Genomic DNA, 15984 nt, shown 5'->3' with positions numbered 1-15984 from the left:
TTAAATATCAGAGTTATTTTAAGACTCTTAAGTATAAGAAACTAACAACAATAAAATAATACAAAACTGGATGCTTAAACCTGAAATACTTCTTTCCTTATATAGTTCTTCAAAGCTGAAATAAGGATTCTAACCTTTGGAAACCTAAGGGTTAGAAGAAGCTGTGAATGTAAAAGACCAAAAGGCAAAAAGCTGCTAAAGAATAAAGAAATAGCTTGAACTTCAGAAAACATGCTTCTATAAGAAACATTTGAAAACCACATGGAAGAACACACTGATATTGTTGGGTGTGAGTTTAAAGAGAAGAGGAGAAAGAGGAGCAAAATAAAAACAAAACAAATCTACTGTAGACTCGGGCATTCCCATATCTTGTCCTATGTTAGCATTGCTATGACAACGTGCGTGTCAATCAGTTATATCCAAATTTTGTTCTAATGCAGGGGTGTCAAATTCAATTTCATTGATGGCTGCATCGGGGTTGTGTTTGAGGGGGCGTGGCCATAGTGGGCATGACACAGAATTTGTGTTGGGGGCACCTGTGGTGGTCAAGAGCTAATGGAGGACTTCCCTGAGACTCTCCCAGAGGTGGTATTCAGCCGGTTCTGGCGTCCCGGTAACAAGAATTTGACGTGGGTCACAGAACTGGTAGTGACTTCTGGCTGGCCACGCCCATGAACCGGTTCCCCAGTCCCTGATGCCCACCTGATGCTCGCTAGCTCACGCAGCTTGCCCGCCCGCCACATGCTCCGCCCAGTCCATCCTCCCTTCCTGTGTGGCACGCTGGGCCCTCGTGGCTTGCCTAACCTGACTTCCCCACATGGTGCCTGCATCCCAACTGAGCAGTCCTGATCTGTCTGCCCTGCTCACAGGTAAGCCTGCGTTGTGTTAGGCCCTTGCCCACCCCCGGGGCCTTTCGGGGCCTCCCCCCACTGCCCAGGGCCTTTCCAGGCCTCCCTCCCACCGCCCGAGACTTTCCGGGTGGGAGGAGGTCAAGGTGGGGCATCTTTTTCGGGCCAGTCCAGAGGGCGGGGTGGACAGCGGCGGCTGCAGTGCGGCTATGGGAAGCAGCCCCAGGAGTTCCCGGCCTCCCTTTCAGAGCACCCCCACCAACCACCACCGCCCCCTCAGCCCCAGCCCCAGCGCAGCAGAGGAAGCAAACAGAAAGCCTTTCAGTTCGCTTTCTCCCTACCTTTTTGGGTGCTCCTGCCGCTGCCTCCGCTGCCGCCCCCTCAGCCCCAGCCCCAGTGCAGCAGAGAAAGCTAATGAAAAGGCTTTCAGTTCACTTTCTCCCTGCCTTTTGGGGCATCCCCACCCACCGCCCCTGCCGCTGCCCATGTGCTTCGAAAGGGAGGGGGGATGGATGTTCTGGGGCTGCTGCTTTCTTCATTGTCCCACCGCTTGCTGCTCTGGAGTTTGCCTAATAAGTTCTTCCCAGAAAAGGTGTGTGTGTGAGAGAGAGTCAAGGAAGGAAAGGAAGGAAGGAAGGAAGGAAGGAAGGAAGGGAGGGAGGGAGGGAGGGAGGGAGGGAGGGCCAGAAGGAAAGAGCAAGAAAGGAAGAGGAAGGGAGAGAAAGACAGAAGGAAAGAGGAAGAGGAAGAAAGAAAGAGAGAAAGAAAAGAAGAAGAAGGAAGAGGGGGAGAGAGAAAACTCTGTGCTGTTATCTTTAATTGTTCCATTATTTATCATATATTAATATTTTACACTGTCCCTACACCTAGAGTTATTTTATTGCCTTTCTTTTGCCCAGTTATTTTTCAGGGTTTACATGTCAGTAGTCCAGAGCACAAACACAGGTGGGTTTAACAGAGTTGAAAGGGACTATGGAGGTCTTCTAGTCCAACCTCCTGCTCAGGCAGGAAAACTGAGGGTGCCAAATTCTGAGTAGAGGTCCTGGGAAAGGTGTCAGAATAACAGAATAGCACTTAGAAGGGACCTTGGGGGGAACTCTATACCATTTCAGAGAAATGGCTATCCAGTCTTTTGTTAAAAACTTTCAGTGTTGGAGCACCCAGAACATCTGGTGACAAGCAATTCCACTGGTTAATTGTTCTCATTGTCAGGAAGTTTCTCCTTACTTTTAGGTTGCTTCTGTCTCTGTTCAGTTTCCATCCTGCTTTGGAAAATACATTGTTTGCCTTCTGGTGCTTTGGAATATACATTGCCCCCACTTCTTTCTGGCAGCTCCCTAAAAGCCTGTTGCCTATCATCCTCTTGGGCAAAGCATGTGAGCCATTTCCTCCTTTCAGTGGTCCATAAAGTACATCTATAGTACATGGATAATAAAGTCAACAAAAGGTGAACAACATTTTTACAGTATGTTGAGGCTGGGTGTGACAAGGAATGGCTGGGAGGGGAGGGGCCAGATGAGGCACCCCTTGACGTGGGTTGTCACACCTACCCAGTTGGCCACACCTACCCAGTCACATGACCACCAAGCTACGCTCACAGTCATATGACCACCCCAATCACATGGCCACTAAGCCACGCCCACCCAGCCACGTGATTCTAAGCCACCCCCACCAAATAAGCCATGCCCACAGAACCGGTAGTAAAAAAATTTGAATCCCACCACTGCACTCTCCCTCACTCTCATTATAATCTCCTTCCCTCCCTCCCTCCCTCCTTCCTTCCCTTCTTTTTCCTTCCCTCTTCATTCTCCTTTCTTAGTCCTTCCCCTCTTTCCTTCTTTTTCCTTCCATGCTCTCTTCCCATCTTTCCATCCTTTTTTCCGTCTTTGTCTTTCCCTTTCTCCTTTCCTGTCTCTTCTTGTATGCTCAAATGCAAAAGGCAAAACATTTCTTCTTTTTTGGGGTTTTGTTTTGCGTTCATTTTGATAGCTCTCTGCCAGTGAAAAATGGAACATGGGGGAGGGGGGGCTGCACACAACCACCACCACCCCGAACTCATTTTTTTCTGGCTGAGACACCGTGGCCTGGTCCTTTGCTGTTTTCAGGCTGGCTCTGTGTGCTGAATGTAAGTATTCCATGGGCTGGATCCGGCCCCCGGGCCTTGAGTTTGAAGCCCCTGTTCTAATGTAATAATGAGACTCTTTTTTAAACTTGTCTAAATTGACAACTGCAACTGTGCATTCACTAGTTTCAATCGCACTAACTGAATTTTGGGTCACATTAAAGGTAACTTGGGATCAATTTACAATTTGGTCTAAATTAAATACTGCATTATTAAAATTCAAAGTAATCATGACATATCTATAAAACATATATGGTACATACAGTATGTTTTGCTTTCCAATAATGAAAAAGGAACCTAACAGAGAAGTTACAAATGTTATTTATTATTCTAGTCCTTTGTGTGCTTCAAATACTGATATTATTTATTTATTTATTTATTTATTTATTTATTTATTTGTTTGTTTGTTTATTTATTTATTTATTTATTTATTTATTTATTTATTTATTTTGTCAAGCAATTATAAGATAACAGTTATAAGTACAAACATAATTATGGATCCATGAAATGGATACATATAAGAAAAATAAAAAAGAAACAATAGGACAGGGACGATAGGCACGTTGGTGCGCTTATGCACGCCATAATTCGTGGAATAATTATTTGCTTGCTTTCAAACACTTTTTTCAACACTCTTACAACTGTTTGGACAGTTATGACTATACAATATCATGCAGTTTTCTCTCTATTTGATAGTACAGGTATTTCAAAACCCTATAAATGGGCAAAATAACAAAAATAGGGTAAAAATAACAAAAAATAATAAATAACAACAGCAGGGAGGAGTTGGACTAGATGACTTGCAAGGTCCCTTCCAACTCAATTATTCTGTCTCTCTGACGAATCTGTAGTTCTAATAAAGTTGGCTTTAATCATAAATAGACACAAATTCTATACATCTTACTATTTTGAAAATTGTTATGTTTGCCCTATGGTATATCTCCCATTTAGTTTTGAAATATCTATATTACCAAATAGACAGAAAACCGCATTATATCGTATAGTCATAATTACTGTCCAAACAAATGGTAACAGTGATGGAAAAAGTGTTCAGAAAGCAAGCAAATAATTATTCCACTAATTCAGGAGTGTCAAGCTGGATTTCTTCGAGGGCCGGATCATCATTGTAGTTCTCCTACATGGGCCAGCTGGGGAGGGGAGAGACAGGACGGATGCCTTCTGCAGCACACTGCTGCCAAAACAGAGTGTGGGGGCTGCAGAAGGCCCCTGCACCAGTGGTGGGATTCAACTTTTTTTTAATACCAGTTCTGTGGGCGTGGCAGGGGAAGGATACTGCAAAATCTCTATTCCCACTCCACTCCAGGGGAAGGATACTGCAAAATCTCCATTCCCTCCCCACCCCACTAACCTGCTTTCCAGCTCCGTTCTCCTGTGCAGGGCAACAAAAGAAGACCCAGTCGATCAGCTGGGACTTGAGAGGCAGAGGACAGGGGCCAGTCAGAGATGGTATTTTCCGGTTCTCCAAACTACTCAAAATTTCTGCTACCTGTTCTCCAGAACTGGTCAGAACCTGCTGAATACCACCTCTGCCCTGCACCCTGTTTTCAGCCTCGATGGTCTCTTTCAGTACCCTGCTATCAAAATGGGGTGCAGGGGGGGCACGTGAACTCCCTGTGCCTCATTTTTGGCCTGGACGGCTTCCTGCAGCATGCTGCCAACCAAAATAGCTTCCAGTAGCACCCTGCCAGCCCCATTTTAACTGCCAGAGGCACCACAGACCGGTCCTTTGCTATTTCCAGGCTGGCACCGCAGGCCTGGAGTTTGACACTCCTGCACTAATTGTACTAAGTGTATGAGGCACACAAAGGACTAGAATAATAAATAATATCTGTAACTTCTCTGTTAAATTCCTTTTCAGAATTAGGAAGTATTAGAAATATACTATATATAGAATAGAATAGAATAGAATAGAATAGAATAGAATAGAATAGAATAGAATACCTTTATTGTCATTGCATTCCACGAATACAATGAAATTTGATAGCTACTCCAGCACAGTCCCCCAAACACCACATCACAATCATACTACAGAGCATTTAAAAATTAAAATAATAATAATAGGACTAAATCACAAATGCACTGTTTGATTCAAGACAATTACTGCCTTGGAAAATAAACTGTTTCTCAATCTATTAGTCCTCATTTTAAGACACCTATAACGCTTCCCTGATGGTAACAGATTGAATTAATGTCCAGGATGAGAATGGTCTGTGGAGATTTTTAGTATTCTAGAGAGGAGTCTGGTCTTCGCAATCTCTTCCAAAGAAGAAAGAGAGCAACTGATGATTTTTTTGTGCTGTGTTTATAACTCTCTGGTTATAACTCTGTTTATAACTCATTTTCTTATCCACTGCAGAACATCCAGCATACCACACAGTGTGCCAAAATGCTCTCGATGGTAGACCAGTAAAAAGTAACCAGCAACTTCTCACCCAAACCACTCTTTTTCAGCAACCTCAGAAAGTGCCTTCTTTGCAGTGGCCATAGTGTGGACCGACCAAGTAAAGTCGTCAGAAATATGAGTTCCTAGAAATTTAAAACTATGAACTCTTTCCACGCAGTCTCCATTGATATATAGTGGGAGAGGATCTGCTTTGCATCTTCTGAAGTCTATAATCAATTCTTTGGTCTTTTTGATGTTCAGAGTGAGGTTATGACTCTTACACCACAAGACCAGTCTGAGAACCTCTGACCTATAGGTCGTCTCATCTCGTATAGTTTACAAGAGAGAAATATAATGATTGAGAACATCAAATCATCACTTTCTGATTATACATGCTATTGATAAAATTATAAATACTGATGACTAACACAAGTGTTTGCTTACTTCAGCTTCTGTGCTGTTTGATCAGCTAAAGTTAATTTCCGCAATCGCATCCGTTCGCGTGGTGTCATTTTCTGCATTTCAGATATGGTCCTTAGAGTTTGGAGATGTACCTTTTTCTTTCTAAAATTGAGGCGAAATAATAAAATTGAAATAAAAAATTGGAGGAAAGAAGGCAGTTAGTGATATCAAGCTGGAAAGAGAAGTTTATTTCATGTGTGTTAAAGAAAATTCACAAATTCACAAAAATATCCCTTATGTCATGTGTTGAAGGAAATTCACACATACACACCTCGCCCCATCTTCCCAGGGAAGATTTAGTTGCATAAAGCTACCAATTTTAAAAAATTAAATTCAATTTAAAAAGTGCTGAACCATCATTTTATTCATAGTTTTGTTTGCTGTACTTAAACTTGCTTGTTTATAATAGTGCGCACATTATCAACAGATTAGTACTGCCAACAAATGAAAAGATGCAATTAAGATGCTTGGTACATTAACAAAAGGAAGATTCTAATTGTATTAATTTTTAATATCTTACTTCATTTATAATTAAATTATGTAAATCAAGAACTTTGAACTCATTTCATTTGACACGACTGATATTAATTTTTTACAAAACAAAAAGAACAAAGGGATATCCTTGAAGTTTTAATAATAATATAAGAAATGAAAAACTATACTAATGACATTATCTTTTTTTGCCTCATTATCCAATGTACCATAAAAATTCTAGCTTTGCAGTTTAAGCAGAAGAGTATTGACTATGAAGTGTACACTGGATCATTTTATTAATTGCTTTGAGCTATATAGTAAGGATGTTAGGAGATATTAAGAATCAAGATATGAGATGCCAGATAATCTTGATGTTGAAAAACCAGTTCTTTGTTTAGTGTTGCTTATTGTGCCCTAAAAAGAATAACACTGCCATACATCAATGACATCTCAGAAATCAACAACTAATAAAACCACATGGAATCAGAATAGTGAACAAGCCAACCAAAGCTCTTCAAAACATCCTACACAAACAAAAAGACCAGCAGCTCCAGAAGAAAAAACAAGAATCATCCACAACAGGGGTGTGAAACTTGATTTCATTGAGGGCCGCATCACGGTTGTGTTTGGCCTCGGAGGGCCAGTAGGGGGGAGATGGCTGGAGGACATGGTCGTGGTGGATGTGGTTGGGGGGGGGGCTTGGTCATACTGAGCATGACATGGGACTTGTGTCGGGGGGGCACATCTGGTGGCCAAGTGCTAAGATAGGACTTCCCTGAGACCCTCACTCACTTTCATTATAGAGGTAATCCCCAAGGTACGAATGTAATAGAGCCTGACAATTACATTCATAACCCAAGGATTTATTTGATTGAATCACATTAAATGAACGTGATCACTCCCTGCTTTCCCCAATGCGTTTATTAACTGAATGTGCAGGTCATTAAATGCACATGAGTATCTCAGAGTGAAGAAGAGCATGCGGGGCCTAGTGCTGGAGCAGGCCATCCAAGGCCTCCCCCAATCTACTTAGATACCTCATACTCCCTGGGTGTCTCCACAATTGCTTCCCCCCCCTCATCCTGCCCCACTGGGTCTCCATAAACTGAGCCTGCTTTGCTAGCATCCAGATTCCATTTACTCTTCCCCAACCCATTTCCCATGGATTATTTACTTTTTGAAGAACTCCAGAGCTCCAGAAGAGGCTGACCCACTGGCAGAGAAGCCAAAGTATTTTATATAGATGATGGCAAAGCTGTAAGAATGTAAACTCTAAGGAAAACATTTTTGCCTACTTCTGAATAAAAATTTCAGCTTGGGGCCATGTGGACAGCAGGCCTCTGTTAGTATAAAAGGCCTCCTGCTTCAGGACAGCTTCAGGGATTGAGGCAGCAGCAGCAGCCAATCAACGAGGAGCTTGCTTGCTTTGTCTCATTGTGTTGAACTGCAAGCCCCTTGTTGATTGGCTGTCATGCCCCAATCCTGAAGCTCCTCATTCGAACTAGCCGCAAGCAGGAGGGTACTTGTTGCCAGCCAGACTGGGTCCAAACTAAGTCTGCAGGCCCTCAGGGCAGAGAAGCCAGTAGGGGAAAGCTGTTTTCCTTACACCTCATGTTCTTACAGTTTCATGGACTTTTGAATAAAAGATTTTGGCTTCTCTGCCACATGGGTCAACTCTTCTGGAGCTGTTTGAAAAGTAAGTACAGAAAAGCCATGGGAAATGTGGTGGGGGAGAAGTAAGTGGAATCTGGGATGCTAGCAAAGCAAGCACAGTCTGTGGAGAAGGCCGAATGGAGATTCAGAGGGCCAGATGCAACCCAAGATACTCCATTTAGGCCTGTAACAGGCTAGGGGAGGCCTGGCAGAATGCTGCAGGAAGCCGTCCAGGCTGAAAACCGGCCATGGGAATGTTGTGCATGGCCCCCTTGTGCCGCATTTTCCCTAACAGAGGCACTGTGGGCTGGTTCTTTGCTATTTCCAGGCAGGCCCTGTGGGTGTCAGCTTTCAAGATTCCTTTCCTTTCCTTTGCATCTTTTGGCTACCATAGTAATGGGGGTGGTGGTGAAATAATTGGGTTTTGTCTGGGTGGGAAATGTGCTGGAGGTTTTAGAGAATGGACTGTATAACTTGGGGAAAAACTTTATTGTTTATGCTTGCTTGCTTGCTTACTGCGCAGTTGCAGCTCTTTATCAAAATAGGCCAAGGTCAATGGCCAGATGTCTGCAACACCTGAAGATGCTCCACATGACATTATACACATCTTCGATTGGATTGACAGTTTGAACTATTGTGGGTGGGAACGTTGCCATCATTTTGTATATGTGTTTTTGCGTGCAATTCCTCAGATTCAGAATTCCTTTGATGATTTCCAGTAAAAGATATTTTCTCTATTAATCTAAATGTGTCTTTCTTGGATTTTGAATGGAGCACCACCTGACAGCGGGCCAGATCTGAGCACCCCATGGGCCGGATTCGGCCTGCAGGCCTTGAGTTTGATACTCCTGATCTACAATATATAGTGTAATACTGCAACAACCACTAAGTAGGACAAACATGCAGAAAACTGGCAGAATGCACTCAGGAATATCAACTAGCAGTTAAAAGACATGATGAAAACTCTTTAATTTTGCAACATCTGGACAGACTTAGCTATAGTTTCAATTAGTAAACTGTCCTAGACCATCCTAGACCAAGCCAAGATCAAAACCACTAGGGAATTCTAGAAGTGTGGCACTCTGACAAATTAGTCATCAATGGATACATACACATAAATAATATCTATAGACTATACAAAAGAAACAATGAACAAGCCAAAAAAGGGAGCAAAAAGACTTAAGACTTCCTGACCAGCAATCAGCATCCAGATGAGCATATATTAACTCCAAGATTAACATCAGACCAACAACCAAGTAAACAATACCCTAATCAAGAAACTGCCAAACAAAGTAAACAGTCCAATCACTCTATGATGGGGGTAGACTCTAAGACTACACCCATCAACAGTGATAGGGCAATCGACTAGAATATAAACTGAGAGCAAAACCCATTCCTTACTAGCATTGATATTACCTACTTTGGTCCGCAAGAAAATAGCCAAGCTAAGAGAGCACCAAAGACCTTTTATTTTAATCCTGACTTACAAATATTCTCCTTTCTGAAGTGAGAATAGTGCCATAGGTATTGATAGACCCCCAAACCCACATCTGTGTTGAAAACTGGTAAAAGGTGAACTGAAATTAGAGAGATTATGGCCATGTGCTCAAGACATCTGTTTAGAATTTCTCTTGTTCAATGAGTCATAAGAAAAAAGAGAAAAGATTCATTCAGTTATCCTTTCCCCTTTTTAAACTGCAATTTGTCCTAGGATTCTGAAAACGAAATATGCTGTTCTAATAGGTAAGAGATTAGCTGATATTAGTAGGCAGGCATAGCAAGATGTGACTAGACTCACCTACTATCACCTGTGTTTGAGTTGGGTGATCATATATATTTGTTTAATAAATTAATTAATAAATAAAAAAGTTATTCCATATAGCAGAGTTGCAAACCCATTGCAGCAGATCATAAAATTATCTACATTTTCCGATTCCCTATCATGGATTTTACTCATTAAAGATATATATACTTTGATCTGCATAATCAGGAGACAATGAAGATCTTGTTAGTGAATCAGCCATCTTGATACGTAGTAAAGTCCTTGACTGAACTGCCATGGATAGATTTCAAAGAGATTCTGATGGCTTCTGTTATTTGGGGATTATAACATCCATTCTTGAGAGTGGCAGTTTATGACCCAAAATTGATACACCTATGAACTGATATTTCCACAAAGTTGCAATTGATGTTCAATTTTGATTGGGCAGAGATGGTTCCTGGCCATCCAGAAATCTAGTCATCCAACAGTGATATGGAATGCTTGGAAGTGCTTCAAGTCCAAGATAAGCACTCTCTATCTGTTGATTAAAGAGGTCTTAAAGAAACAGTAATTTAGGATTGCTTCTTGTTGCTATATGTTTAATGTTTATGTATCCAGCGGAAAATTGGAATAAATAGGCTAAGGAATCTCTGTTAGTTCTGTAATGCCATAATTACTTGATGCAAATTGCCTTTTCAAAATAGGAAAAAAATAAGTTATATCTTGGGTCTACAGCAATTCTTGTAATAGCCAAATCTTTACGATGTTATTGGATTTAACAATTTAGAATTGCTAAAAAAGTACCTAAATTCTGATCAGATTAAATGTTGTTGCATTTAAAACATCAGGATTGGAAAGAGAGAGGGTTTCTATACTGCAATGTTTTCAAACTTGGAAACTATACGTTTCTGAACTTCAGGTCTCAGAATTCCCTAGCCAGTCATATTAAAAATTCTGGGAGTTGGCGCTCATGAAGCTCAGACTGATAAACAAAGAGACAGATATCATGTTTCCCCAAAAATACGACCTACCCTGAAAACAAGCTCTAGCCCGGTTTTCATGCCTGCACCTAATATAAGCCCTACCCCCAAAATAAGCCCTAGTTAAGGCTCACCCACCATCTGGTTGTACAAGGTGGGGGGAGGCGCAGGCATAAAAAATCACCCCAGGGCAGGGGTGGGGGTGGAGCTGCCCCACATGTCCCACACCCACTTACCTTAGGGTTGGCCCATTGCATTGGTATAGCCATTCGCAGGATGCCATGATGCACTGGTGCTGCCATTTGTGGCAGAATGCCATGGGGCTCATTGCACCGGTGCTGTTGCTCGCATGCACAACGATATAACACACCACACAGCCTCTTGCTGTAAGCGGTAGTACCGGCATGATGAGTCAGATAAGTTGTCCTGCCACACATGGTGGCACTGGCGCAACGAGCCTCATGGCCTTTTGCCACAAGCAGCGGCACTGATGCAATGAGCCTTGCGGTATCCCGCAAGAGGCCGAAGAAGTCAAGCAGCAGCATGACAGGTGTCAGGGCATGAGCGGTGTGGCTGCGGTGGCCCTAAGGTAGGTGGATAAGACCTCCTCCTAAAATAAGACCTGGTGCTTATTTTGGGACCAAAAAGAAAATAAGACCAGCTCTTATTTGGGGGGGAATATGGTATAATTTGGCAGCAAACAATAGAAAATAAGAGTTAGGGTTAGTATTAGAGATGAAGGCAAGCAAAAAAATTCGAACAGAACTTATTAGCAAATCAAATAATACTAAGATCAGATTTTTACTGATATTTTACTGATATGAAGGAAAAGTATAGAATATTAATACTTAAGACAATTAATGTTGCTTCAAAAGGAAGCTAAAAAAGGAATGATTGCCATAGCAGAATGAAGCAGTAATTGATAATTAATGGAATGGAATGTAAACTGTAAACTAGGATTAGAAGAAAACACAATTCCAGATGCAAGTAAAACTCAAAGGGATGTGAGTTTAATTACTCATTATTAATTATTCTATTTATTTATTTTATTTATTTATTTATTCTATTTTGATATTTTAATAGTATTCAAATTAGTTTAGTTCATGAATAATGCAAATAGAACATATTATTCATATTAATATAGAAAAATGTCACAATTATTTTTGAAATATATGACAGTTATTGTAAATTAATTGATGGCCTTGTTAATGCCTGAAATTTCTGTAAAGAATCTTCTTAAGAGAAGAGGCAACAGATATGTACAAGTTATGAACTTTTTATGGAAATGCATTTCTCTTTTATTTGGTTTTGGTGATTTGGCCACTTTTGATTTGATTTGCTTTTGTAAATTTCAATAATCACATACTCACACAGCACTTATTAAATGATCAGCTTCTTCCTGGGAATTCAACATCCAATCCTTTTTAATTGGTATGCTTATATTTGTGTGCTTATATTTCATAATCTGTCAGAAAACAAGAATTGTAATATTTTAATTTTTTTATACTGAAGTATTTCATGACTTCTGGCTCCTTTACAAAGCTAATTTTTTTTATGTTTCACATAAATTGCATTTAGCAGATTCTGCACTTAGGAAACGGACAAAGTAGGCGACTTGCAAAGAATATCTCTGCTGAAATAGGCTAAACTTAAGGCCTGACTACCCCAAACTTCTCTTTCCTTAATGATCATTAATAGCTCCATAGACTTTCCTCTGATATTATGACACATGGTATTGAGTGGCATGCTGCCTCTGACACTGGATATTTTATATGTAATGTTCAGCAGGGTTCCGTGTTTTCTCTGTTCCTGTTTAATATCTGGAGCCACTGGGTGAGATCATTCATCATCAGAGGGTGAGATATCATCCATATACTAATAATACCCAGATTTATAATCTGCCCATGATGAATTAAGCAATGCTTTTTGATGTCCTGTCTTGGTATCTGGAGGCTGAGGTGGGGTGGGGGTGCTGAATGGGAAATACTAGGCTTCAATTTTGCCCTGGAAGATTGAGTAGATTGGGTTTGGCACTGTTCCGATTCTATGGATTACCATCTCTTATTCTGGAATAATAAAATAAGTAGCACTCTCCTAAAAAGACAAAGTGCAAAATCTGGGGTCCTCAGACATTTGTGACTTCTCAAAGAGCAAGTGGCAGCCTATGGACCTATGCAGAGATTGGTATACATGTCTTAGAAAAGAAAAATACTAATAAAGTTGGCTATATTTTCACTGGTTATCATTTCTTTCTCTAAAAGGGACAAAGGCCTTTAATTGAAATACAAAAGAAATGCCATTATTTCTAGTCAATTGCAATCTGTTCTATTCACTTTATTCTCTTTGTTACAGCATTTCTATATTATTTTAAACGTGTTTTTAACATGTGTGGTGTATAATTGCCATGATGTTCTGTTTCCCAGAATTTTAATAGATCTAAAGTGGCACTTTACACCACTTATCAGCTTGATACTAATCCAAACTTTAAACAAAAGCATAGTAGTATAATTTTGGAGATGTTCCAAATATTCAAATGAAGCTCCGGGAATAAAAATCCAAAGTATTTTCCTCTCCTGAGGGGACAGTGATCTACAAGTGAGTTGTGCCTGTATTTTAAAATTGTTCTTTTTTAAAAAAAATTGAGGGTGGGGCTCTCTCCTCTGTCTGTCTGTCTCTGAGTGTGAGAGACATTTACTCGACTTTCCAAAAATTTAAATTACTAATAGCACTTGATCCCTATTTCACTTCTATCAAATTCTGAACATCTAAAATGAAAAGTTTTAATTTTTTGGAGGTAGAATTTTCAGAATATGAATGTAGACTGCTAAAATCCAATTGATCTCATAATAAAATAGCACTTCTGTCAATCTTGTAATAATACAGATCCTTCTGCATTAAATATTCAATTAAATATCTTACAGATCAATGACTTTAGATATAATTCTCTAGAATTTGATTGGTATTTCCTGCAACCTTACTTATAACTGTATTTTAGAGTTTTAACTTTTTTATAATACATTGACTTTTTAATCTATGTTTCTAGGTATGTCTAAGAAGGCATTCCGAATACCTGTAACTGATCATCAATGTATGAAGTTCTTAAAATCTCTGCAGCTGATGGCCTCAGTGAAGGGTCCTTATTTAGCATTCTAAAATATTAACAATATGAAATGAATCAATATTGACATTAACAAAAGATATAATGGGAAAAAAAACAATTTAAATCCAAACAAACATACCCACCTATGCAGGACAGCATCAAGTTCTCTTGGAAAATTGTCTGGAAGAGATGGTGTTTTGCTCTCTACAATTTTCAGAACAATAGACAAAAAACTATGACCAGTAAACGCATGATTCAAACAACACACTTCATACAAAATGCATCCAAGTGACCTAGAATGCAAGATAAAAATAATTCAGGGACAAGCAGTGATTCTAAATTAATGCCTAGTGACTGCTTATATTTATCTTGTAGTCCTGGTGAAAAGAAATTATAAGTCTCCTACAGGTAAAAATAAAATATACTTTCTCCAAACTATAAAATCATACCTAGCATAAATTTAGATATGAGTAATAAAATTGATTTTTGTGATCAACCTAGGCAAGATAAAAATACATATCACAGGTAATATTCTAAAAAATACAGATTATCCTCGAGTTATGGTCATTAGCCAGAATTATGGTCATAAATCATTGCAGTTATAAGGCATCGCATGATTCAAAGTTATGACCATTTTTATGATAGCTGATAGGTGAACATAGTGATCATTAAGCATTAAGCAAACATTGCACTTGTTAAGCAAATAAGTGGAGCACAAGGTACCTCATGGCTGAGGGAAGGCCCTGAAAAGCCTAGAACAGGTTGTTAGATATTTACATATGCACCTCCGATTGGTTGGTCCATGACGGCACGAATTTAAAGAATTTAAATTTACCATTCGACCCAATGACCGAGGCAGGGGTGGGATTTTACCACTTCGGACCAGTTCTATAGAACCAGTTGTTACAATTCTGCGCAGTTCGGAGAACCAGCAAATCACACCACTGGCTGGCTCCTCCCTTCCCCACCCGCCCTGTCCAGGTGCTTTCCTGAGGCCCAGTTGGGGTGGTATTCAAGGGGTTGGGGGAGGGAGAAGTGGCCTGAGAGCAGAACTGAACCTTTCTTAGGATTGAAGCTTCTATTTTTCAGTGCAGACTCAGGCAGCAGGTTGCAGAAAGGTAGATCTTGGAGTGAAGCTGTGATTCTGCAAGCAGCTCAATCTGCCTGCCTGCTTTGCCTGATTTTGGGTAAAAGTTGCCTTTTTTTAAAATAAAAAATTCAATCTTTACATATATATTTACAATATTTACATGTCACATGACCACCAAACCACAAATTTGGCCATGCCCACAGAACCAGTTGTTAAGAAATTTGAATCCCACCCCTGGACTGAGGACTGGGAATCCTATGTCAACCAATTCCAGATGTTCCTGGAAAGCAGCGACCTGATGGGCATTATGGAATAGAAGAAGCAAGCCGTCTTCCTCACACATTGTGGCCTTCTGTTTTCAAAATGGCTAAAGCTCTCGTAGCCCCAAGAGATGTGAAAATGATGGCCTGGGCTGACTTAGAGAAAATTCTGAGGGACCATTATACCCCACCGGTATCCATCCTAATTAAGAAGCACGAATTCTACCGGAGAGACCAGAAGGAAGGACAGAGCATCGACAACTTCATTGCAAGCCTGAGGGATATTGCCAGAGTATGAGAGTTCCTGAATGTGGATGAGGCAATGAGATCGCGTAGTCCTGGGACTCAGGGACTTGACACTACAAAGCTGCCTCCTTACAAAACCTAAAATAACACTCAAGGAGGCTGTCAGATGGTGCTCCATTCAAAATCCAAGAAAGAAATACTTAGACTCCATTAATTAGAGAAAAGATATCTTTTACTGGAAGTCAAGTGGTAGCAACAGAAGAATTCTGAATCTGAGAAAATGAGCGCGTAAATCACATATACAAAGTGATGGCAACGTTCCCACCCCCAGTAGTTCAATTGGCTCATCCAATTAAAAGTTGTGTATAGCATCATGTGGGCATCTCCAGGTGGTGATGAGGCCTCTGTCCGTTGACCTTGACATATTTTGATAAAGAGTTGTGGCTGCGCATAGCATAGGATAGAAGCCTAAGCAAGAATCTCCCCTCCAACTTATACAGTTCTGCTTTGTAACACCTCCAGCTCGCTTCCCATAACCATGTCCCCCCTCCTCCCCTTGTTACATGATGCAAAGCAAAGGAAG

The 15984-nt window shown here is 40.5% G+C and overlaps 1 protein-coding gene across 4 annotated transcripts in view; it reads right to left on the bottom strand.

Moving 5' to 3' along the window:
- Positions 1–15984, bottom strand: part of NEK11 (NIMA related kinase 11) — a 222668-nt gene that overhangs the window by 120729 nt on the left and 85955 nt on the right. For all 4 annotated transcript variants that reach the window (XM_087946118.1, XM_087946119.1, XM_087946121.1 and 1 more), the window contains exons 7-10: positions 13949–14098; positions 13776–13854; positions 12076–12170; positions 5819–5938 (exon numbers count right to left, since the gene is read on the bottom strand). In XM_087946118.1, the coding sequence (XP_087802244.1) occupies positions 5819–5938; positions 12076–12170; positions 13776–13854; positions 13949–14098 (444 nt within the window). The remainder of the gene's footprint in view (positions 1–5818; positions 5939–12075; positions 12171–13775; positions 13855–13948; positions 14099–15984) is intronic.

Source organism: Notechis scutatus, chromosome Z (assembly GCF_049901735.1).
Source record: "Notechis scutatus isolate UNSWTSFEM ecotype Mainland chromosome Z, rNotScu1.2, whole genome shotgun sequence".
NCBI lineage: Eukaryota > Metazoa > Chordata > Lepidosauria > Squamata > Elapidae > Notechis > Notechis scutatus.
This window is presented reverse-complemented; position numbering and strand designations above follow the sequence as displayed.